At 38.2% G+C, this 23,498-nt stretch overlaps 1 protein-coding gene across 1 annotated transcript in view; it reads left to right on the forward strand.

Moving 5' to 3' along the window:
- The first annotated feature begins 858 nt into the window (after positions 1 to 858).
- Positions 859 to 23,498, forward strand: part of TMPRSS7 (transmembrane serine protease 7) — a 29,525-nt gene continuing 6,885 nt past the window's right edge. Inside the window, 14 exon segments of the mRNA XM_027901249.1 lie at positions 859 to 960; positions 962 to 1,069; positions 3,320 to 3,512; positions 4,239 to 4,369; positions 5,931 to 5,998; positions 7,083 to 7,276; positions 8,150 to 8,188; positions 11,797 to 12,025; positions 13,357 to 13,487; positions 14,674 to 14,786; positions 16,467 to 16,573; positions 20,864 to 21,000; positions 21,840 to 21,947; positions 22,569 to 22,679. Of these exon segments, the coding sequence (XP_027757050.1) occupies positions 859 to 960; positions 962 to 1,069; positions 3,320 to 3,512; positions 4,239 to 4,369; positions 5,931 to 5,998; positions 7,083 to 7,276; positions 8,150 to 8,188; positions 11,797 to 12,025; positions 13,357 to 13,487; positions 14,674 to 14,786; positions 16,467 to 16,573; positions 20,864 to 21,000; positions 21,840 to 21,947; positions 22,569 to 22,679 (1,771 nt within the window).

The following is a 23,498-nucleotide window of genomic DNA, read 5'->3' on the forward strand; positions in this document are numbered from 1 at the left end:
TCTAGGATTTCTTGCCTTGCAGTTGAAGTAATTTATTGCTGGTTACATAGACAGAGTATAGGTCGTGCCTGGAGCTCACCTGTTATGAGTTCTGACTGCATCTTTTCTATCCTGTGTCTCTACTGTATTGCTAAATTTTTTGATTGATAGGCTAGGGTTTATATCTTCAAAGATAAATTAATAGAAGGGTTATTTTTTTAATAAAAATGGTATTTCTCCAGTGCCATTTCTGCAGCTGATTAAGGGAAGGCATTGAGATTGTTAATCACTTAAAAGTAAAGACAGCTCTATAGTCAGCATCCATTGAGGAAAGTACTGGTTTACATCCTCTATAAATATTTAATTAACAAAGAAAATAGGATGGAACTGTTATAATACAAGTGACTTCCTGCATCTGATTACAAAAAGGATTCTCTATTTGAAGCCCGATCTATTTTAACAATATTGAATAAGTAGGCTGCAGCTGTTTATTTCTCAGTTACAATAAAATAACCAAATTTGAGTGTTCAACAGATACTTTACAAAATTCTAGAAGAGAGTCAAAATGCTCCTCTTGGTTTGCAGTTATCTGCTATTTGCAGTACCCTTACTCAATGTGCTTGTATTTATTTTCCTTCTTTGGGCATGTTTTTGCTTTCATATTTACATTTTCCTTGCTACTTTTCTTGTTCGTGAAACTAATTTTGTGCCATTTTAGTGTAGTATAGATTTTGGCACTGTGATTTTTCTTTCTTAACAAGCTGGAGCCTATTTCAGCCTTGAAAATGCCATGGAAAGCCTATTTTATCCAGTCTGACTTGGAAGCCCAAAGTTACATGATAGCACCCTCCTAGCATGCACAAAGGTGCAATAGGGCAGATGAGATTACAACTGGAAACTCATCAAAGTAAATTGATGCCTCTTTTGGTCCTGGACATTGCTGTTAGCTGTCTTCAGCTTCAGAAGTAGAAGTGGTGCTTGAGGAAAGGTGCAAGGCTCTTTTTCAGCTCAGACAAGGGATAAAATTGATTCTGTTGGAATGGATGGAAAAAATGATCACCCGACAGCTAAACCTGAAGATGAAGGAAGTGTAAGTAGGTGACTTAAGCATTCTTGATTTGATGTGCTTCTTGACACTATTAGATCTCTTGTGATCTGACTATCAAGTATTAAACTTAACATCATGACTAGATTTGGTATAATTTTCTCTTTTATAGCTCAATCTGAAAATGTCAGCAGGTGTTTGCGTATCCTTAGATTGTTAATAATATGTATTTTCAGACAATTTAAATAAAGGACATGACAGTGTGCCAATACAGAAAGCTTATACTGGTGTCATGGCACCAGGCTTTTCAAAAAAGAAGTCAAATTTTAGACAAAAAGGCAACATAAAGGTAGGCAAAGTGTTTTGCTTTTCCCTGACAAAATGCAGCAGGGGATTATTGCTTGAGTGTTAACTCATGACAAAGAAGTAATTAAATAATTTAGTGAATGGTGATAGTCAAATTACAGCTGTAGATGGAAAACAACTCTAGAATACAAGAAGAAAGTCGCCATAGAGAGGAAAGCTGAATTGAGAATTATGGCCCGTACTGAGGGAAGGGAGCAGCTTAGCTTTGCCTTGGTTTTCCTTTCTGTAAGATGTCTGTGGTAGACTAACATTACCTAGGGAAATATTGATGATGTAGCACACAGCACTCAGTAGTCCTATGAATCCTGTGTAACAGACAACTTTGCCATGCAGACCTTGACACATGAAGGGCATTTTTTTTTTTAAAAAAATAAAGTTAGAATTGGAGTAACGGCAATGAAATTGTTGTTTCAAGTTCATACTTATAGTCCAGTTATGTCAGTCTAGCACAGTTTTCAATGGTCCTTGACAGAACCTAATTTTTGAGAAGAAATCTTGACTGGTTAGGTGTATAGCTGCAAAAAGGAGTGAAATGGGAAAACTTAGATACAAAATATTACTGGGGGAATCTTGATCCAAGTGGCCCGAAGCTCAGATGTCAAAACGGAGCACTCATTGAGCTGCCCCGAGCTGTCCTATTGGACACCTGAGTGTTTACAGGAACTTTGCCTGACAGTGAGGAGCTTCAAACAAACAGGCAGTTTGATTTTCATTCTTAAAGAGACGTGTACCTGATGAAGTTTTTAAAAATTACAGAAGATGGGTAAATAGAGTGGAGAACACACAAAACAGGTGCAGTTGATTAGCTAGAAAGAAGACACGAATCTGAAATCTTCCAGTTCTATGTTCTCAGGTTTTGCTTGAGGAAATTGTAAAGGGTATTACTGGGTCTTTTTGTTCTACTTGTTATTACTTATTGACAAACTGTCTTCGAACATCCTCCATTCTGAGGTCAAAGACTGCTATCTGCTGTATGTGACTAGGGGATAACTAGGACATTTCTGGTGATGTTTCTTATGCTCCCTCTGTAAGGATACACAGAACTCTTTTCTTGAAAGCGTTACTAGTGTATAATATCAGAGAAATATTAGAAAAATTTATGTTGATGGGAATTTCTGAATGTTTGTAAATTTTTTTTAAAAAACATCAAAGCCAACAGATTTCTTGGGACGTTAATCCACTAAGTTTCAAATGCCTCTAGGGATGGAGGTTCCCTGAGCATTCTGGGCATGGCTCACACGCATGGCCCTCATGATGAAATACATTCTTCCCCCTCCTCCATTCTAGCTGGAATTTCCCCTGCTGCTGCATGTGACCGTTGTGGCTGTCTCTTCACTGTGCATCAGTGAGAAAAGTGTGTCTCTGTCTTTTCCGTAACCCACTTTAGATAGGGAAATCTATAATTAGATTTACTCACACTGTCTTTGCCTCCTTGTCTCTGACTGAACGACCCCAGGCTCCCAACCTTTTGCTGTACGTCCCTCCAGCCCCTTACTGCTTGGTGACCTTCTCCTGGAATCACCCTGGATTATTTTATACTCACAGGCCAAAAACTGGACACAACTGTGGGCCTTCTACTGTTGGGCAAAAGGAAACAAACACTTTGAAATAACCTACAATGCTACTTTTAAAAATGGCTAGTAGTTATGCTTGTCATCTCCTGTGTGACAAGCTCCATCAACACAAGGGTTTTGTAACCGCTATAATAAACTTGACATCCCACAATGATGTCAACTCAGGAGTGAAACACAAGTGTCTCGAAGGAAGGCCCTTACTTTCTGAGTGGAGTTTTAAACTGCTGCTAAGTTAATTATAGTTGTGTACATACAGTAGCAGACAGATGTATGTGGTGATCTTTTCTAGTTGTTGGTCCATCAGTTGCTGTTAGAAATGTTCCACATTTTTTTGTTGTCTTTCACCTTATTTTAGGTAGCCAACATTTCAGTCCAAATGGTATCTGCAGAAGATAAGTTGGCAAAGAGGATTCTGGCAAGGAAAAAACATGCCAAATTGAAGAAAAAAGATAAGTTGCTGTGGAATTTTCAAAACAAAATAATTCTCTTTACCCTCATTCTATTCATTTTAGGCGTTGTAACCTGGACATTACTGTGGCTCTTCATTGGTGAGTTGATGAAAGCTCAAGCTGATTTCATACATCCCTATCCTCAACAGTACTTTCAGCTGACTTTAGGATCTCACTTGTCCTAAAGGCTGTTTCTAAAAAAAAAACAAACATAATGCTTCTTGTGTGTCTTTGTTAAAGACTTAAGTACTTATAAGAGCAGGCATAGCTGGTGGCTTTAGGGAGTGTGACTTTTTTTTTGAAGTGTTATGCAAAACATTTTTATGTGCACGTTGATTGTGCAGACCTGACAGTTTCTGTGAGATTGATTGCTCAGAAATTTTGCCCTTCACTGTGTTTCTTGGCATTATGAAGTCCAGGTCCTTTATCTTTCATGCAAAATAGAATTAAAGAAATAAAAGGGGAGTAAAAAACACAGGTATCTAATTGGACATTAAAAGCTATATTTTCCTCTTTAGACTCCTTATGCTAATACTGCCTCAGATTCCTCAGAGATGCTCCAGAATTTGGATGTTGATACCTCCTTCATTATGCTGGCTCATTTGTATGGTGGTATCTTAACTTGTGTGGAGGGAACAGGTGCTCAATTAAGCATATTTTGGTACACATTTATAACAGTTTGGCTATAAAAAGTACAGTGTTCTTTTGGTAGCTGTTTCCACTGTAAGGCCAAATAGATTAATTTGGGTTAGAAGTTTAATAAAAAAAACACACCTCATTTTTATTCGGGGGGAAAAAATAGGTTATCTTCTTTGTTTCTTGCAGTTCAGGCAGAAAACAAAGATGCACTGTATTTTGTTGGACTGTTTCGTGTTGCCAACATAGAGTTTCTCCCAGAATATAGGCAGAAGGAGTCAAAGGAATTCCTCTCCATGGCACAGACTGTGCAACATGTGGTAAGATGAGTGTGTTGCTTGGCTAGTAAAGATTAGAGCTGTGAACAAAAGGTGGGACATTCAGGTGCCACCGAGTCTGTTGTGGTGTTCTCCTTCCCACCTTTTCCCCCTCAGAGGATTGTGTACAAAGAGTGGTTATCTGGAGGTATGAAGGAACTGACTGCTTTCAGCTTGTTAATCACAAACTGAGTTTTGAATCAATCTATTTGACTACTACATTTTACTAAAAATTTTATGTATTTCCCCCCATGAATCGGGATCTATGAATAGAACTCTGCAAAAGTCTTTCAAAACTTAATTGCCACTTTAGAGACGTTGAACCGCTGAAATCTTTTGCATTTAAATTGGTATCTTCTGCCAGTCTTCTGCCTTAAAGCATCTATAATTACCCCAGAGCTCTCAAACGTATTTACAGTTACATTTCCTTCTGATGCTACGTATTCTAAAAGCCCTTATTCTTCCCAAACGCCTTGCATCAGTTAATGCAGAAATAGCACTCTGTTGGTAGGCAGTTAAAGCTGCTCCACGGTGGGGAAGAAAGGGATGGGAATCTTAGTTAAAGGGGAATGTGACTTTGAAGACATTTGGTGTAGAGATCAAAAATACATTAATGCAGCAGGAAATGCAGCCCTGTCCACATAAGGATTCAAACAATGGTATGAAAACTGCTAAACAAATAACAAAAAAATGTCAGATACAACCAAGAAATTTTTTTAATAATTGCTAAGTTTCTGTCAGAATATCAACTCATGTTCTCGTTTTCCAGCTCTGTTTGTCCTCCCTCCCCCTAGCTGGTTCTCAAAAGGCTTGAAAGCTGACTGTTTAGGTTTCCCAGTCCTGCATATTAGTGACTGAAGTGCTTTCAGGAGGGGTAGCAGGTAGCCAGTTCAGGGGACATCCTTTCCCTGCACTCCATGGAGCAGCTCTAATCTGATGTAAGCCCTGTGTCTTGTTCTTGTCCCAGTGCATCCTGCCCCTGTCACACAGAGGTGTCAGAAAGAAGGTGTTGAGCTACCAGTGTCACCGCCTTCTGTTTGAATGTAACTTGAAATCTATTTTTTATGTGTAAATTTTGCCCATACTCACCAACGGATTTTGCAAAGCTGAAACTGAGCTTCGTTGACTAAATATTGACTAAATATTGACTAAAATGTGCTGTTCATTGCACTTTAGTAGCAACACAAAAAATGTTATAGGCAGGTGCACACTTCTTGAAGTTTGGCCCTAAGTTTCAGCATCAGCATGGGGAAGCCCCTCTCTGTTTGGGATTTGCTGAGCAAAGAATGTGCACCTGTTTCAAAACTCATCTGTTTGGAAAAAACGTTGCTGTACACTTCAGCTGGCCGTGGGCAGAAGATCTGCTGTTTCCTGGGAACACTGGACTTGCTACGAAGAGCTGGTCTTCTGCTCTGCCTGGCTTGGCTGAATGTATGTCTGGGAACATTTGCATGCTGCATAGTCTTGGTAGAAAATAGGATGCTCTTAGGAAAGGCCAGAAATATACCAGTTCTAGGTAGGAATGACTTTCAGAAATGCTAAACCTTTTTATTTTCTCTTTCAGATGAACTTGGTCTACACAACCTCTTCTTTCTCCAAATTTTATAAGCAGTCCACTGTTTCAGAAGTCAGGTAAAACTGCAGTTAATGTAATTGCCTTTCTGCTGGGTAGTGTATAATGTAATAAACCCCTAAGAGAAGCCTATTTTTGGTGGTTATGATATAGTGTCTTTGCCATGTACTTGTACTGATAGCAAAATACTTTGATGACCTATACTAATTCACTTAACAAAAGTAAGGACGAACTGAAGTCGTATAAGCAGTTCCTTGTCCGCCTGGAGTACAATCTAAGATGAACAAAAATAATGACTTTAAAGAGGATTGGTGATACTTTGGCCAATAGGTCACACAGAATTTTAACCACTTAAACATGATGTTCGAGTACAACTCTGTGTTATTGGCCAAGTCGCACATATTTTGTAAGTAATATATTGATAATTTATTTATATAAAACTATTGTCTACAGACAGAAGGGGAAAATATCTATAGTGCAATAAAGTACCCTTACTCTTATATTATATTTGCAATTAATATTAGAAGTTTAGTTATTCCCATCCTCTTGAATCAAATACAATTTTGATTCAGGTAGAGGAGTTTCTAGGGTACATTTGCTTTAATGATTTTTCTCCCCACCAGAAGGTAAATATTTGGGTGACCATACATGGTTTCTAATGTGTTACCTAAATAGTCTAGAAACTGTTTCTTACATACCTATTTATAAGACACAGTTATATAATATATATATATATGCTTATATATATATATAGACTCTTACCATACAGTACAGGGTGAAATTCACACCAATGCAGAGTTCTGCATTTCTGGAAATGATAATTCTACTATTTCTGGTTTGATTTTTAGGAGATAATTCTGCTCTAATTCAAGTAGATAATATAATTTCCATAGATCTCAAAAGTCAGGAGACCTCAGGAAATCAACATACTGAGGATTCCCAGCTGGATATGAAGAATGTGTTTTGGGCTTCTTTCTACCTCCCCCTTCAAGAGGAAAATATACATTCAATGTGTTAATGTAACTAGGAAAGATGGAAATGAGCTGTACACTTCTAAATTTGTACTTGAGAAGCTCGGACTAAAAGTCTAGTCTTCAGAGAACTTTCAGCACAATGCTAATCTGTAGGACCTCTTTCTTTCAGTAACAACAACAATGGAGGCCTTCTGATTCATTTCTGGATCGTGTTTGTGGTACCACAGGCAAAGGGCCAAGTGCTGTGTGAGGATTGTGTGGCTGCTATTTTAAAGGATTCCATTCAGACGAGTATCATTAACCGGACTTCCGTGGGAAGCCTTCAGGGCCTTGCAGTGGACATGGATTCTATTGTTCTAAGTGGTTGGTATTAGCACATACCCAAATCCTAGAGGAAACACTTCATTAAGCAAACATTTTTACCTTGGAGTAGCAAATTGTGTAAATAAACTAAGATCTTTATCCTACGTTTTTAGCTTCTAACACTAAATTTATTAAAAAAAAAAAAAAAAAGTGAGAAGGAAAATAAACCCCAAGATTTGAGGTCAAAATGTATCCTTGTAAAAAAGTGATTGTAAAACTTCCTATACTTGGAGTGCTTATGTTCATAGTCAGGAGCTAAGACTGACACCTTGTAGGCAGCTGACTCTGTGACTTTTAAGGTATAAAAACACGAAGGGTTAAGGTTTCCACATGGATCAAACTTTAGTCCCTACACTACAGATGAGACTCTTGTCACCTGTTCATTAAAAACTAAAAAACAGATTAAAAACCTGCCCATTTGTTAAACAACTCTTGTGGCATTTCAGTCTGGGGAACAAATTAACAGTGTGAAATTCAAGTATCTGTTTAATGTACTTAGCTACAAAATGGTTTATGATTTTCAGTTCTATGACCGTAGGATGGAACAACTCTGTCCATCTGAAAGCTGACAAAGACTTTGTGGCCAAGGGTGAGGAAATGACCCCCTGGGTACCTCCCTCTTAGTCCTTTAATTAAACATGACTGCTTAATTGACATGCAGTCTCTTCTTGCCTCAAGTGCTGATATGTCTGGGGATATGATACCTTCAAAGCTACTTGCAGAAATAAAGGGTAGCCTTCCCCCCCCCCCTCCAACTGAGATATCTGGTTTGTCATGTGTATTTAGTGTTAGGACTGAAATGTGATTGAATTAAACCCTGAATTCAGAATTTCAGGCAAGCAAGAAGACTCACACAACTCTTTTTCTATGCAGCAGGTCTTCGGTCAGATTATTGGTCGACAACAGGAACAGGTAATTCACCATTTTGGCAGCTTCCTGGCAATGGAGAGGTGGAGAAAAAATGTTGTAGTTCATGACTTAGACTTAAAGACACACTGTTCAGTGTTAATTTAAGAGGGTCAAATTCAGCCTTGGTATTTAAGTCCCTTTATACTTGGTATAAAAATGACCAAGAGTATTACACACAACAAATATAGTAGCTGTCTACCCTTATCTGCCTGGTAAATTTTTCAGATGTACCTGGGGGTATGGTAGGAAATAAACTCAGTCAATTGTTAGCTATTCACTGTGTGTAACAAAGGATTAGCCTTTTCTAAAGTGGACAGTAATTAATTTAATATGCTGAACAATGCTAATGCTTTTGTCCACACTTTATCCTCCTTAATTCCCTTTCCTCCAAGGTTAATGATGAGTTTTTCTTTAGAATTAATTTCCCAACAGTAATTAGTTTGAGCAGTTGAGTTTTGCAAGGGTTGTGGGAGACATAATTTGAATACCTGCTTGGTTTAATATTATAAACCTCCCAGTGGGGTTCTTTGCCCGTGTGCAGAAACTTTACAAGCAGTACAAAAGCACAGCACATCTACCTTCAGTGTTATGTGGAGTTGGTACCTAGAAAACATGCTACTAGGCTAAGCCCTAGTATGCTGATCATCTTTGATGCAGACATCTGCTAAGTTTCTGTTGGGCCAGCAGCTGTCAAGCAGCTCAGTGTGTTGGCCTCCCTTGCTCTTTGACACAGACTGTCTCTTCATCATGAGAAGTTGCACTGTTTCTTTTTTTTTTTTTTAAAGCCTTTATACCTTTCTGTGATTGTATTTTTCTCTTTTGAGACATTAATTTTTTTCGCTTCTATCTGTGATTTCCACCACTTCTGGTATGTTGCAATGTTTTAGCTTGCATACTTTTTTGGAATTCAGTAGCTACTTTTGCCAGTGCAGCCAAGTCAAGGTCTCCTAGTTCTGTGGTCCACAGGGGGACTTTGGGTCACACACGCTGGGCTGTGGTTTGCAATGTTTTGATTGCATTCAGCCCATGATTTCTCAAAAGTCAGGTCAAATTTATGACAACCTTCTCTTGTTCAAAACCTTTCCTGGCTTAAACTGCAAAGCATAGCAATATTGATGCTTATCACATCTCATGACATGCATTTTATTTATATAAAAGAATTTTGCATATTGGTGTTTACTTGCATAGTGATTTCATTTCCCAGTTCAGTGTTCCAGGGCAGAGGAATTGGTACATTCAAAGCCTGTGTTTCAACTTACTCCAAAGTGCAGTTCCTAAGACAGAAGACATTAAGAGGAAGAGTTTAACAAAAGTAGGGATGCTAAGGCTTTTTTAGGACCTCTGTGGTGTCTTTCACACTAAGGGAGAAGGATGTCCTGCCAGATTCTAGTCATCTTTCAGGGACTTGCCTGACACCAGCCACAGGTGTCAACTGGTATCTATGGGAAGCATAGAGCTGGTATGCAGTGAAGTTACTGGGGAACAACAGCATGGATTAGAACAGTAGAGAAAGTTTTACATTTGTGCAATTTCATTTTCTGTGGTCATTTGACTATGTCTGCTTAGGACTATAGAATGTGGTGCAGCAGTGAAGGTGATCACACAGCAGCACACAAGGAATGTGCATTGCCTGATTGTATTTTGAGAGCAATAGAGTTACTTTTGGTATGAAGATACACCTAGTCATTGGTTCAGGCTCAGCATTGGAGGGTAAATTTATTGAAGAATCTTGTTGGACGAGAGCCTTGCAGAGATTCAGCTGATGCAAGTGACTTGCATTGCCATGACATCTTGCTATGCAGGGTTTGCTTGGGTAAACACTTTATCCAGCTTTCTTTTGAAACACTGCACTACTTGTAGTTCTAGAGCTAGCTCTGAAATCTCTTCACCCTGCTCCATACCAGCAGTGAGCTCATCGTTACTTACATAATAGAAATAATAGTAGTCACATAATTCTAGAGATTGTGATCAAAGCTGGCTTTGTTAAGGGTGACTAAATAACCACAAATAACTATTATCTCTTCCCAACAACATTCTTTTTATAAGAGCAAGGAATAAGGAAGAACAACAGCCCAAGCAAGGCTTTAAATAGTTATAACTGTAATTCAGTTGAACGGTATGTGACCCTTAGAGATTGTTCATCAACATTCATAGCATTAGTTTCAAGATTTTAAATCAGAAGTGGAAGTCAAACAAAGCCTACCACTTCCTGTCTTGATTACTTGCTGGTTAAAAGGCCAACATTTAATTTGAGTCAACAAGTGGTAGGAAACATTCACAGTGCTCTAATTGTTATTCCGTGATAGTAACTATTTCTGCCTAATAGGCAGAAATTAATGCAAATATTTACTTTCAATCTTATTTTCCCTAATTTGCATCATCCAAAACAAAAAAAAAATCCCTAAGATTTTTTCTGACTGGGGTCTGCAATACTGAATTGAAAAAAATAGCTCAATGTACTTGACTCGGAAGTTACAGCTATTTCAACTCAGTTGGAAAATTGGATACAAGTAGCACAGTTTCCTGGTTATCCTTATCCAAACGATAACACAACTTTTTACCTTCTTTTTTTAATATATAGGCTAGGTTTCCTAATTAGTATTTCTAAGCACTTCCATTTCCAACAGTGATTTCTAATGCTGCAAGTGTTCTCAAGACTTGACAGGACAAAATCCTGGTCTGAATTAATTCTGACCCTGCTTTGAGCAGGACGATGAACATGAAGGTCTTAGCAGTCCTTCCAAACTGAAGGAATTGGTCAATCTGACTTTGTTGGCAGCAATTACAGCTCAAGTCATGATAAAACATTGAAAACCCTGACATTTGAACAATAAAAAAGCAGGAGTAATACAGTCATGTATCTGCATTTTTATTTTGTTTTTATTTTATTGATTATAAATCTCCTAAGGTCTGTAGGGGCAAGCAGTTGATTCATGCACCTTGAAAGTAGATGAGCATTTCCCAGCAAATAATTATTTAAGTAATTTATCCTGTAGAGACTCTGCAGAACTTTGTTAACTGCAAACTGTACAAAATGGCATTGCTTTAGTACAAATACACTGCGTGGACTGAATTACAGCATTGTTGGCCACGTTCTGCACTTTTATGAATAGACTTTTCCTTGACCACAGACTTTTATAACTAAGATGGAAACAGTGAGTGGCAGAGAAAGCAAGAGAGGGACTCTACAAGGACAAGGGGGAATGGCTTTGAGCTGGAAAAGGATAGGTTTGGTTTTAGGGTAAGAAGAAATCCATTAGTGTAGGGGTAGTAAGGCACTGGCTCAGGTTGTCCAGAGAAGCTGTAGATGTCCCATTCCTGGAAGTGTCCAAGACCAGGTTGGAAGGCGCTTGGAGCAACAAGATTGAGGAGTGGAAAGTGTCCCCCCTCCATGGCAGGAACTAGATGATCTCTTATAACACAAACCACCCTATGATCCCGTTATTAAATTGTTTTCTGGGTTAGATATGCTTTCACATGTTGCTTTAGTTTAACACATTTCAGGATTTTACATATATATATATATATATTTTTTTTTTTTTTTAATGACACGTGGATTTAAGCATTTTGGAGTGAGTGTGTCCAGTGTTGAAAATGTGACGTTTTCACAGGAACAAATTGTATGTATGATCTGTATGGTGACCGTCTACATGAGCACTTTCCCCTGGGTATGCGGGCTGCCTCGGAGGGAACAATCTGCTATTTTAAGCTTATTGCATCTGTGGGCCATCTTATTCGCCTTTCAATAGTATCCCTCCAGATTGAAGCAGATAACTGCATCACTGACTCACTAACCATTTATGACTCTCTGATGCCAATCAAAGATAAAATACTGTACCGGTGAGTATAAAATATCATTGAGAATTCCTTGACAATTTTTTTTTTTTCCCTAAGACTTGTCATCTTCATTTTTGGTAGCTTTTGTTTTGTTACAATTATTCTGGTATTTGCATATTACTCACACAACACCTGGTAATTTTAAGTTTCTTACAAAAGTGGAAAACATGACATTGGTAAGAATGGTAAAATAAAGAAATGGTAAAATGTTCAAATTTTTCTTTATTCTTCAGCTAGAGTGCAGCTACAGAATTATGAAAGTCACACATTACTGGGTGGAATTTTCTGTTTCTTATCAGGAAACAGACATTAACTGAAAGTGAATGTCAAAATTTCCTCCCTTAAACAAACTCTTCTTTTAGATGATTAGTGTTCTTCATATGAAGACTGAAGTTCTAAAACTCAGTCTCATGATTTTTTACTTACTGGCACTAGTCAGTGGTTTTTTTTAATCTGCTTTATTTGTTTAGAGGGTTTTTAAAATCGAGAGTTAAAGCTGTGATGGGTTGAGGGATGTAGACTATTACTTCTTTTGTTTTCTTTCTGTCTCTTTAATGATCCAATATGCTTGTTTAGGGACTTTTTATTTGAAATTCCTGACAACTAATTCCACAGGGCTCTGTCACTCCTAAAGGAGGAGATAGCATTTCCATGAAGTAGATGAAGAGTTCAGCATGTTCACCCCTGAAATCTTTTTCTCTGGCCTGTCAATCTGAGTATAAGCCTCAAAAACAGAGCATTGGCATTTCAGTTCTCTTTGAGAGCTGTCCTCTGCTAATCTCTCTCACCAATTGACTTTTCTATGATCCAGCAGATGGTGTTCACTTTCATGTTAGTATCTGTAGGGGAGTGAAGATGTCTGCTAGGTAATGCATATGGAAAGTAACTTTTTTAATGAGACTAGTTGATTGGCTCAGGTTCTTATTTTCTGACTTGAAGAATAACTTTCTTGTCTTTCCCACTCCCCAAAAAGTGGATAAATCTGTTGGTCTAATTAAATAAGCTTTCTCTTTCTACCACCCTTTCTTTAATATTGGCTTCATTCATTTTTACTTGGAGTGAAGGCTGAAAGTCATTATCTCCTAGAGCAAACCATTCCATAATAGTTTCATATTTACAATTTCTCTTTTTATAAGAAGTGATTTTCAACATTAGGTTTCTAACTGGCCTTGTAACAGGTATTTTGCATTAAAGAGCATGGAGATTTTTACTAGACTTTAAATAGGTAAGATCTGAACTAGCTGAAAACCCTTGCATAGAATGAGAATAATGTGTTAGGCTTTTTACTTTTTAGCTGATTTCTTATGTATGTACTCTTCTTTCTTCCCCCTCAGAGCTTGTGAACCAGCTGATTCGTTGGTGTCACTTGTGTCCACAAATAATCTCATGCTGGTAATGTTCAAAGCAGCACAAGTAAAGGAGCATAAGGAATTCCATGGCTATTTTGAGGTCATTACACAAGAAAGTAGGTTTGTTCTGTGTTTGGAAAAGCTTTTAGTGTGTTGTTTCTGTCTAAAATCCTGAAGAGGCTGTCATGTTTCTGACAACACATGAATGACCCCTATATTTCATATCCTTTTTTTCATAAATGTGTGTCTTGCTTCTGCATCTCCGCTGCGTTACTGAGCATCTCCTTTCCTCTTTAGTAATGTAATCTGAGCAGACTAGCTGTGCAGTGAAATATGAAGGTAAAAGGCTGAAATCAGCCCTGAATTCAGCTGGCAAGCACCGCAATGTTCCAGCAGATGGAGCTGTTATTTCAGGTGTAGCACTGGATCCTCTCCTGCCTTGGGTCTCCAGGATCGCGTTAAAGGTGGAGAGAGAGTTCAGCACTAAAACCTGCTCTCAAAAAAATAAAATTTCATTAGCTTTGTCTGCATTTGCTATCGGTCCCTGACTCCTCAAGTCTGTCACTTGCTTTTTATTACTTTAATCTTTAAGAAGTGGTTAGATCACAATTACAAACTGTACAAGGAGTATCACACTAGTAGCACAAGGAGAAAAATCTAACACAATCCAATGCAAAGAAATTCAAGCTGCTCAAAAAGGTGCATACTTTCCACACCATCATAAAAGTGTGTGATAAAATCTCCATCTTAAGTAACTTCAAATTCAGGGCTGGCTACGTTGGGTTTCTTGTTTATTTGTTTGGGGTTTGTTTGTTTAAATTCAGATCTGGGTTTTCTTTGTTGGTTTCTGTCTGTTTGCTTTGTTTTTAATGAATTCTGTAAATCCATAAAAAGAAAATTTTGACTTCAGGAGGCTGATCAGTTTATAATATTGTCCATTTCTCTTCTAACTGGCTGCATTTTAAGACTAAAGATCCTTGTGTACTACTGCAGTGTGGACGTATTGATATGCTTGTTTGCAGAACTGCCTTCAGTGAAATAACCAATATAAAACTTCACAATGTTTTCTCCTGGTCTTGCAGAGCCCAGCAAGCATCCTTGGATTTTTAAATTCCTTGTCTTCTGTGTGCATCAATGGGAAGGGTCTCTTTTTACAAGTCGAACCCAGAAAAATATAAAAACCTATAAAACCTAACCTGCTCTGCTTTGCAGTGAAAGACTTCTGATAAATTTGGATGCTTTAGCCCACTGAATAGCTTTACTGAAAGTAAATTTTGCCTTTTTTTTTTTTTTTTTCCCTAGGGTGTGGAAAAGCAATAGTGACAAAAGAGAAAATTGGCTACGAAGGGATCATCACAAGTCCCTATTACCCAAGCTATTATCCTCCCAAATGTCTTTGTGCATGGAACTTTCAGGTAACACGAATCTCTGTCTCTCAGGCACTGTTGTGTATTTTGGGCACACGAAGGTTAAGTAAAGCAGAACCAATTGAGTAGACAGTAACCTGCATCCTTACAGGTGCAGCAGTTTATAGAAATGGCATAGCTGAATAGCTGGCTGTGCTCAGCTGTTTATATAATTTTTTCTTTTTTAATTTTCTGTGCACTTATTCTTAAGGGAAAGAACATAGTTCCTAAGCTGTCCAATTACAAAGGTGAAGAGCTGTGATAAGTTTTGATGTTTAGCCTGCAGAATTACTTCACGTCAGGGAATATAAGACTTGACTGTTTTTAACTCTCCTCTTCCCACCCTCAGAAATTTGGATGAAACTTATGTACAAAAGATTAATCTACTTATTACTGCCACTTCTCTGATATTTCCTCATATGTCTAATATGTTTAATTTGTCTTCAGGATAGTCTGTCCTATCAGCACAGTCCCACAGACTTTTTCTAACTTGGTGTCCTTTTTTCTGTCTTTTCAGGTACTTTCCTGAAAGCAAATTGCTGAAATTTCCATGTCATGCCTTCTCTGTCATAAGTATTTCTCTGTTAGTGCTGATAAAATTAGGGCTTGCCCTTCGGTGTTTTCTTCTCTAAGGGATATGGCAATGGATATGATGATGTCCACTGTTTTCCATCTTTCTGCTTATGTTACTCGTGACTTGTAAAGCTAGTGGTTGCCCATATTGAATCACAACAATGTAAATCAAGACCAGCTAGCCATGACCTATAACCTCCTTTTTTTCTAGAATGATAAGGTGTGATTTTTTGTTTTGTTTTGTTTTTTGGTTTAGTTTGGTTTGGGTTTTTGTTGTGGGTTTTTCTGTTTGTTTGTTTCATTTTGGTTTTTATTGGGTTTTGTTGTTTTGTTTTGTTTTTTGCTAAATTTTATGTCTTCAGTTCACCTTGGACTTCTGAGGGAAAGGTTTCTAGACACTTGACATGGGCAACTTGCAAGATTAATTGCTCAAACTAGTTTAATTTCCCAGTCATTCAACAATGAAATTTCTCTCATTTGCCAAATTACGATTTCTGTAAGAGAGAAGGAGAAAAAATTTCATTTCTGGATTTTCGTCCTGAACCAGCCCTTGTTTTTAAATGAACACTGCCTTGTCTTGCAAAAGGGTCCTGTTCCTTGTAATAAAGGAACTTTCAACTAATTATGAACACTCATAATATTGCTGGCCTTAAAAATGTTTTGTAAAGTACTACAGAACGCTTGGCTGAGCAGATACTAGAAGAAGACTTACAGTACTGTGGTAGAGGTAACATGACACAGTTATTCTGTGCAGTATCTTAGCTCTTAAAGTCCACTGGGTCTCTGTGTCCCTGCACAAGTAAATTTGGATGTGTTTGAGTGTTTTGGTCTTGATACAAACGCTGCTTTCTTTGGCCGGTGGCTTTCTGAAGATGAAAAGCCTATTGGCTATGGGGGGAGAAAGCCTGCAGCTGTGGCGGGGCTGTGCCAACCTTTGCTCTTACTCAAGACTGAATAGCTGGCATGTGTCTCAGGTGCTGGCTGCTGAGCTGGCTCAGAGCTCCCGGAGTGTGGCATTGCCAAGCTCTGTGATTGCTGAGATAAGTTTATAAACTTCTGTGTTTTATGTCCACAAAAGGAAAAAGACTGCTTTCACGTCTTTCTTGTCCACTGCAGACTCCACAGAAGAGCCTTGGTATAGCTCTGAAGTTTCATAACTATACCATCAGTGAGAAGAATATTAAAGGCTGTGAGCGAGGGTGGTGGAAAATTAACGAACAGATGTAAGTATGTTGGTGCTGTTACTTTAATAATCCATGCAGAAGTAAACCTTCCTGTTAATACTGCAGCTCACTCAGTTTCCACAAAAAAAAAGATAGACATAACTCACTGGGTTGTCCTAGCATTCTTTCATTTTAGCTGCTGACGTAACAGAATCTTTATTTTATAGATATTTGTTTATATATATATATTATTTTATATATATTTCTATTGAAAAGCACCAGAAACATGAAAACAAGAGCCTTTGGTACTCTCTGGAGAGAGAGAAACTGAAAGAATTGGGTGAAGATGGATGTCCTGTGAAGCCTAAAGTAATTCTGGGACCACTGAACTAGGTCTGCTACAGATCTTTTAAGTGTAACTTAATTCTATGATTGCTTAAGAGGACAGTGAATCTAATTCACTTCTTGGTGAAAGCTGTTGCAATGAGATGATTGGGAATAGAAGAGTAACTGCTTCCTCATTCCAGTCACTGGCTCTTGAAAGAGAAACTGCACAGTGCCTTCCGAGGTACCACTATATTTCTGAAGTGGTTTTTGAATGAAAATATTGCTGCTATTTTTTTAATAAGATACCACTTCCTTCCCAGCATAGTGTCCACCCATTCTTTCCTTTATTTTTAGGTCATCTTTCAAAGAATGGATCATGAGACAAGGTTAGATTTAGAACATGGGATTTCTTTTTTTTTAACTTTGTTCAAATGGAAACCTCAGTAAGATTATTCTGGAAACTGAGTTTCTGAACTCATTACTGGAACTCAGAAAAGTCAATTAGGCCTCTGAGTGTAACTGAAAGAACTACAAAGACAAGAAAAACTTTCTCTATTCTTTGATACTATGTTGTAATTGCATTTAATCTGAAGCTCCTAAGATTGTGCCTTTATGGAAATTGGTTGCTGGACTAGATGGGCAAACAAAAACACCAGACAAAACACAACACATTTGGTGTGCTTCTGGGGCTTTGTGGTGTTCTTTTTATGACAGAACTGTAAGCATTTGGGACACTTGGGAGAGCTGAGTTATCAAATAAAGGCAGAAGCTGGATGAAAAAATGACAGTGAGTTGATATTGTAAGGATTCTCTATCTGAAAGAGAAGTTTTTCAATAAGCCTGCCAGTTACGCATTCCACAGGATGAAATGTCAGAGTATTACACTTAGAAGTTCACTCGGTGTTACTTTTGAAGTACTGCACAAGAACACGTTCCTCATTCCTGTTGTAAGTTGCTGATGATATATATATATATATATATATAGACCAAGACCAGCTTTCCTTTGAAAGTGTCTTTTTCACTGAAAATAAGGCTTTTGAACTTCTGATTTCCTGTTCTGTGTTTACTTCTCAAGGAACAATAATATGATTTAAAGCATGAAACGTTGTGATACTTTATTGTCTTTTTTCCACATTTTAATGGTTAATGAAATGGGGGTCAGAGGGACCCCAGCTTTCAGCTTCCTGCAATTGCAGTTTATAGGATGCTTATTCTGTTACCTGAGATAAAAAAGGTCAAGAAGCATCAGGATACTGAAGTTAGTAAAGGCTGCCATCAAGAAGATGGTGCAGATAAGGTTCCTTCAGACCTTCAGGGACAGCCCAGAGACACTGAACACAACCACGCAGTTCTACCTCATTTTTCTTCCAGTGGCCATTACAAATGTTCCACTGCCAAGTCAAAGCAGTTACAACTGATGAACTGCTTTTGCTAAAATTCTCAGGGGTAGAAGTATCATTGGGTCTCTGTAAGCAAAGTATTAGAGGTTTATGTGAACACAGTGTTGACAGTGCTTTACTTTTCTTAATCCTGTTGGTCCGACATCCCATTGTTTTTGCTATAGGATGCATGTATCTGCTCATCCCCTGAAAAAAGTACCCCGCTCCCTCCTTCAAGATATGGGACAGATTCCCCTAATTAGTTTCTCCCTGTATCAATGGCAGAGAGTTACAGACAGTGCCTTGCAAACTCCACTTGCCTTGGATACGGAGATATGACTGGTGAAACTCCAGCAGAAGGCTCCTGAGGATCAGTAGCTTTGTCTTACAAATCCCATATGGCATTTCTCACTGTGCATAGGAGATGGCTCCCTCAGTATACGTGTTTTAGCAGAGATATCCTCTGCTTCTGGTGAGATGAGGTTGTTTTATGTGGCTGACAAATGGTCAGTGCAGACTGCAACTATTTTTAAACTGGTGCTAAGGTTTGTTGGAGGGAAGGTTTCAAACTGATTGACAGAAGGAGAAATGCAGAAAATGTCTCTGGGCTAACTGAGAGGAATCACATGGTTAGGTGGCATTTTGACATGTGCTTTGACAAGCTGGTTTAGGTTGGGAGCACTGGTGATGGACGTTAAAATGAGTGAAAATTAGACTTCCTGTGGTAGGAAGTCTTCAGTCTGAGATTAGCCCAGCTGGTTAGAGCTGAGCTAACAACAACCATTCACTTAAGAACTCGACTTTGTGATATTTGTGGGTCCCTTCCATCTCAGAATATTCTGTGATTGTTGTTCAACTCATAACCCTCTTAGGTTTGGTGTTTTGGCTGGTTTTTTGTTGACTTGGTTTTGGTTTTTCTGTTTACTTGTTTGTTTTGTGGCTTGGGTTTTTTGTTGTTTGGTTTTTGTTTGGTTTTTTGGGGGGGTCGGGTTTTTTTACAATTAATTTTTCTATAGTAGAAAGGTGTAAAATTAGCTGGGTTTTTTTGCATCTGCATTCAGGATGTCTAAGAGGAGTCTATTTTTTATATTGTTTTCTTCCTTTATTTTTTACATTGCTGGAACAGAATCTCCCAGATCTGCTAAGAGGATGTTTCATTTTTGAAATCCCACCTCACTGGGATGCACGGGACACACAGACAACACCTATTCACATGGAGATCACTGACCAATTTCTCTGCCTTCACTGACATAAAGAGTAGTCCTGGTGCAATGCCTGATGTGGCCAAAATACACAAGGGAAATATTTACCTCTGTATAATAGTCCACTAGTCCATTCAACAATACAACAATCCATTTTCATGTTATTTGTGTTCATTCTGGAGGCAATGTGTGTCCTTGCAGTGCTGTCAAGCAAGTGTGTGTACCAAGTGTGCTACAAATCAGTACTGGTGCTTCTGCTCTTAAATCTGTTTAGACTCATAAGTACTTTTTTTTTGGCAGAAACCTGAAAGCCAGAAGTTTTACTCATAAGTGCTGTATTTTTGAGGCAGTTTGTTGAATAGAGGTCCTTATTTCTGCTCCTAGAACAACCTGTACTGTCAATGTTCACTGTTTTAAAGCTGTCTCCAATTTTTAAATAATGATCCAGCAACCTTTTCCTTGTTAAATAGGCTTTGCTTGTTTGGTGTGGGTTTTTGGTTGGTTGGTTGGATGGTTTTTGTTTGTGTTTTTTGTTGTTGTTGTTGTTTGTTTTTTGGGTGGGGTTTTTTTTTGGGGGGGGTAGTATTTTGTGGGTTTATTTGCTTGGGTTTGTTTGTTTGGGGTTTTGTGGCGGGTTTTTTGTTTGTTTTGGAGGTTTTTTTGTGCCCCCCCCCCCCATCTAGAGCTGCATCTAAATTCTAGTTGCAACATCTTTGATGAGAAAGGACATTAGAAATTCATTAGCAATGGATGAATTAAATGTTTGCTGGCATCAGGGAACATTTAGGTTTCTCTGAACCAGGTGGCTCTTAGGCTGAAGTCCAAGGAACCTCTTTGCCAAAACAGCAGCTTTAAGTAGATGTGCACTCAAGGGATTATTTTTAAGACGAGTTATTTGAAGGCGTGACATTCAAAGGTAAATTTCCAGAATTTTAGTGGTGGAGGAAGGCTAGGAAAAGGAAATTTTCATTTCCCTGAATCTGTTCCCCTCTTCCTTTAGTGAAGTTGGACCAATTTTATGCCATTCTCTTTCTGCACTACTCTTTAGGAGCAATCATTAGAATCAGAGAAGCTAAATTTGCTGTCCCACTGCAGTGACATTTACCCTCCCACCCAACTTACTTGAGTCTTCTTAAAAATCAAAATCCTTTGAAAACAGATATCAAAAATGGAGACAAAAGCATCCATGTTGGTCTTGATAAATTTAGTCATTACATCTCTCTTCTTCTAGACTTCTTGGCAAAAAATTGTGCTTGCATGTGTGTGGTCATGAAGGATTATTACCAGCATTTCAGGGAATTTGGGTACTGCTTCAGGTTTTGCTTCTTAATTAAAGAATGGCATCTGACTGTACAGCTGAATTTCAGTGTTGTTGACATTTAAATTGTATGTAAGGCAATTTTCATGTGAAGGCCGCTTAGAACTCCACTGAACACTTTTAGGTACTGCGGTTACTATGTTGATCACCAAACAGTCTTCCACGTTACGAGTTCTGCTGTCAATGTCGAGCTTCAGTGCAGTTCGAAGGTCTCTGAAAAACCACTTCTGGTGGAGTATGGCAGCTACAACATCAGCCAGCGTAAGATGGATTTTATCTTTTCAACCCCACTTTGCATTTCAGACCTGTGAAGCAACATCTTCTTGGGGTTCGCTAGGACTTTATTATGAAACTTATCTGTTGGGTTTTAGTTCATTTTCTTTTCTAATCTCAAATGACTAGCAAACAAAGAACCTTTTATAGCTCATCAAGGCTGTACATCTAAGGTTTGTGGACATGTGCAGCATGCTCTGGTTTCCTACATGTACAACCTGCTCCCTTCTGCACAGTCCTTAAAGTTTCCTGTGTGGCTATGACCACGATGCAGTCAATTGAAGTCTGCTGCTCCTGTTTATTGTCATCCCCAACATTTTGTTTGTTTCTGTTACTACAAATGCCTCCAAGTAATGAAGAGAGAGTGCCAAATAATCCACTGCTTATTTCGTGACTGTTTTTTAGAGGAAGCATTTATGTACTTCATACATCAGCTCCATGCAAGTTACTTTCCAAACTTGTGCAGTGCTGCAAATTTTGGTTGTTGAAAGTGAGATTGTCCTTTAGAAGAAGATGGCACTGTAAGCAGTCTTGCGTTGTGTCATAAAACGCTGGCTGATTTGGTCCAGCCCTAGTGAGCCTGTGGTACATATTCCAGGAACAACTGAATTGGAATTTTAAGGATGTTTTTTCCTCTTCTTCAAATCCCAGTTTTCAACATTTAAATTCACTTTAAGTGCTGGTAATGTATACAGTCTATTAAATGTAGACCAACTGTATCATTCCTTGGAATAGCTCAGTGACTGTAAAATGAAATGAACTGGCAATATTTGGGAAAGGAAAATTTTGAAGTTGTTTTTTTCTTTTTCTTTTTTTTTAACCTCCAGCATGTCCACCTGGATATTTCAAGTGTTCTACTGGCTTGTGCATCCAGCAGCTGCAGCGCTGTGATGGCATCAACAACTGTTTTGATGAAAGCGATGAACTTTTTTGTGGTTTGTATTTCCTTATTAGAGATCTTGACTGGAAATGAGTGAATCATCTTGTCTTAGATGGTAGCTGAAACAAGGTGAAATTTTTTAAGAGAAAAAGAGATATTTTCAACTTCCTTTGTACATCCAGGTACAGACTATAAGTCGTCTCCAGTGCTTAAGTAATAGTTAATTGGCAAAAGACCAAACAAAGAATGAAGAAATATGGCACTGGAGAGCACAGGGAGAAATTTGGATATGCAAAACCAGCTGTAATAGACTATATTTTAGTTTTTCCTCATGTCATAAATGCAGGCAATTATTAGTAAAGTTCTGTTCCATTTTGAGGTGAGTTATTTTTGTGGGGGAAGTGACAAATGGGGGTGAATGGAGTAGATGAAAGTGATACTAAACGTCCATGATGAAAGCAGGTTAGAACTTGTCCAACTCTGCCCGGGGCAATGTGTGAACTGAGGATGTCACTGAAGTCATTTGCTCTTTATTTCCTGCACACATAAGGTGGCACTCACACCCATCCCTGTACCAGGCAGTGAAGGTATGAAGTGGTACCCAGACATAGTCAGAAGGGTTGTGTCAACATTTACAGGCATGCTTCTATACCTGATCTGACTTATGTTTTTAAAGTTGTCCCTGAGTGGAACTGTAACTCCAGCTTCGCAATACAGGATAATTTGGTTGCCTGCAATGGAGTAAATGATTGTGAGAATGGAAAAGATGAGCAGAACTGCACCCACAGTAAGGCTGCTCTCTTAAATATTTTATTTTCTTTCTTCTGTTATCCATCTTCCCCTGACTTGAATTCTGGATGCTACATTCAAGGAGTTTAGAGGCACTATCAAATTTCACTCAGGCTGTGTAATTCTGTTCAATTTTCTGAAATACTTAGAAACAAGTCTTTATTGATTTTAAAACGAATATCTGTTTCAGCAAAATACTGGCAGAAGAATTAAGAGAGTGCAGGACGGGGATCTAGGAATTTGAAGCTTGAATCCCTACTTTTATCTCTTTAAAGCATAAGCTGTGCAAATTAATTCCTGGATCTGTTTTACCATCTGTAAAATAACTATTAAAATGATAGCTTCTCTGGAGCAGTTTTCAGGGTTATAAGGTTAATGTGTTTAAAATTCTATGGAAGCTATAAATTTAGCAGTAGGCCCATGAAAGTCTTGAATCAGACCTTTCTTGGACTTTTTAGAATAAATTAACACCGTGACATGAAAGGGAGCTCAATTGGTAAGTGCTGCAGGTGACTTTTTTGAAGAAAAGGTTTTGACCTGTCTGACTAGACAGTCTGTGTAAATGGTTACAGGATACTCCTGTGTGTTGACAAGAAAAATAGATGTTGGGTTTGAGTGACCTCATTTCTTGCAAGCCACAGGGAAATAGGAAAATGCCAAGGCTAGGGTTTGCAGTTTTACTGAATACAGTTAATAATATTACTTTTACTACAGTCTTTCATTTCACATTTAATACTGAAATATAAAGGAGAGCTTCTTTCCAGAATCCTGGATGTTTCCTCTTTCTAGCCTAACACTCTACATCTATATTTTTGCT

This window comes from Empidonax traillii, unplaced genomic scaffold (assembly GCF_003031625.1).
Source record: "Empidonax traillii isolate 1590-97213 ecotype Southwest subspecies unplaced genomic scaffold, ASM303162v1 scaffold767:size301186, whole genome shotgun sequence".
NCBI classification, from domain to species: domain Eukaryota; kingdom Metazoa; phylum Chordata; class Aves; order Passeriformes; family Tyrannidae; genus Empidonax; species Empidonax traillii.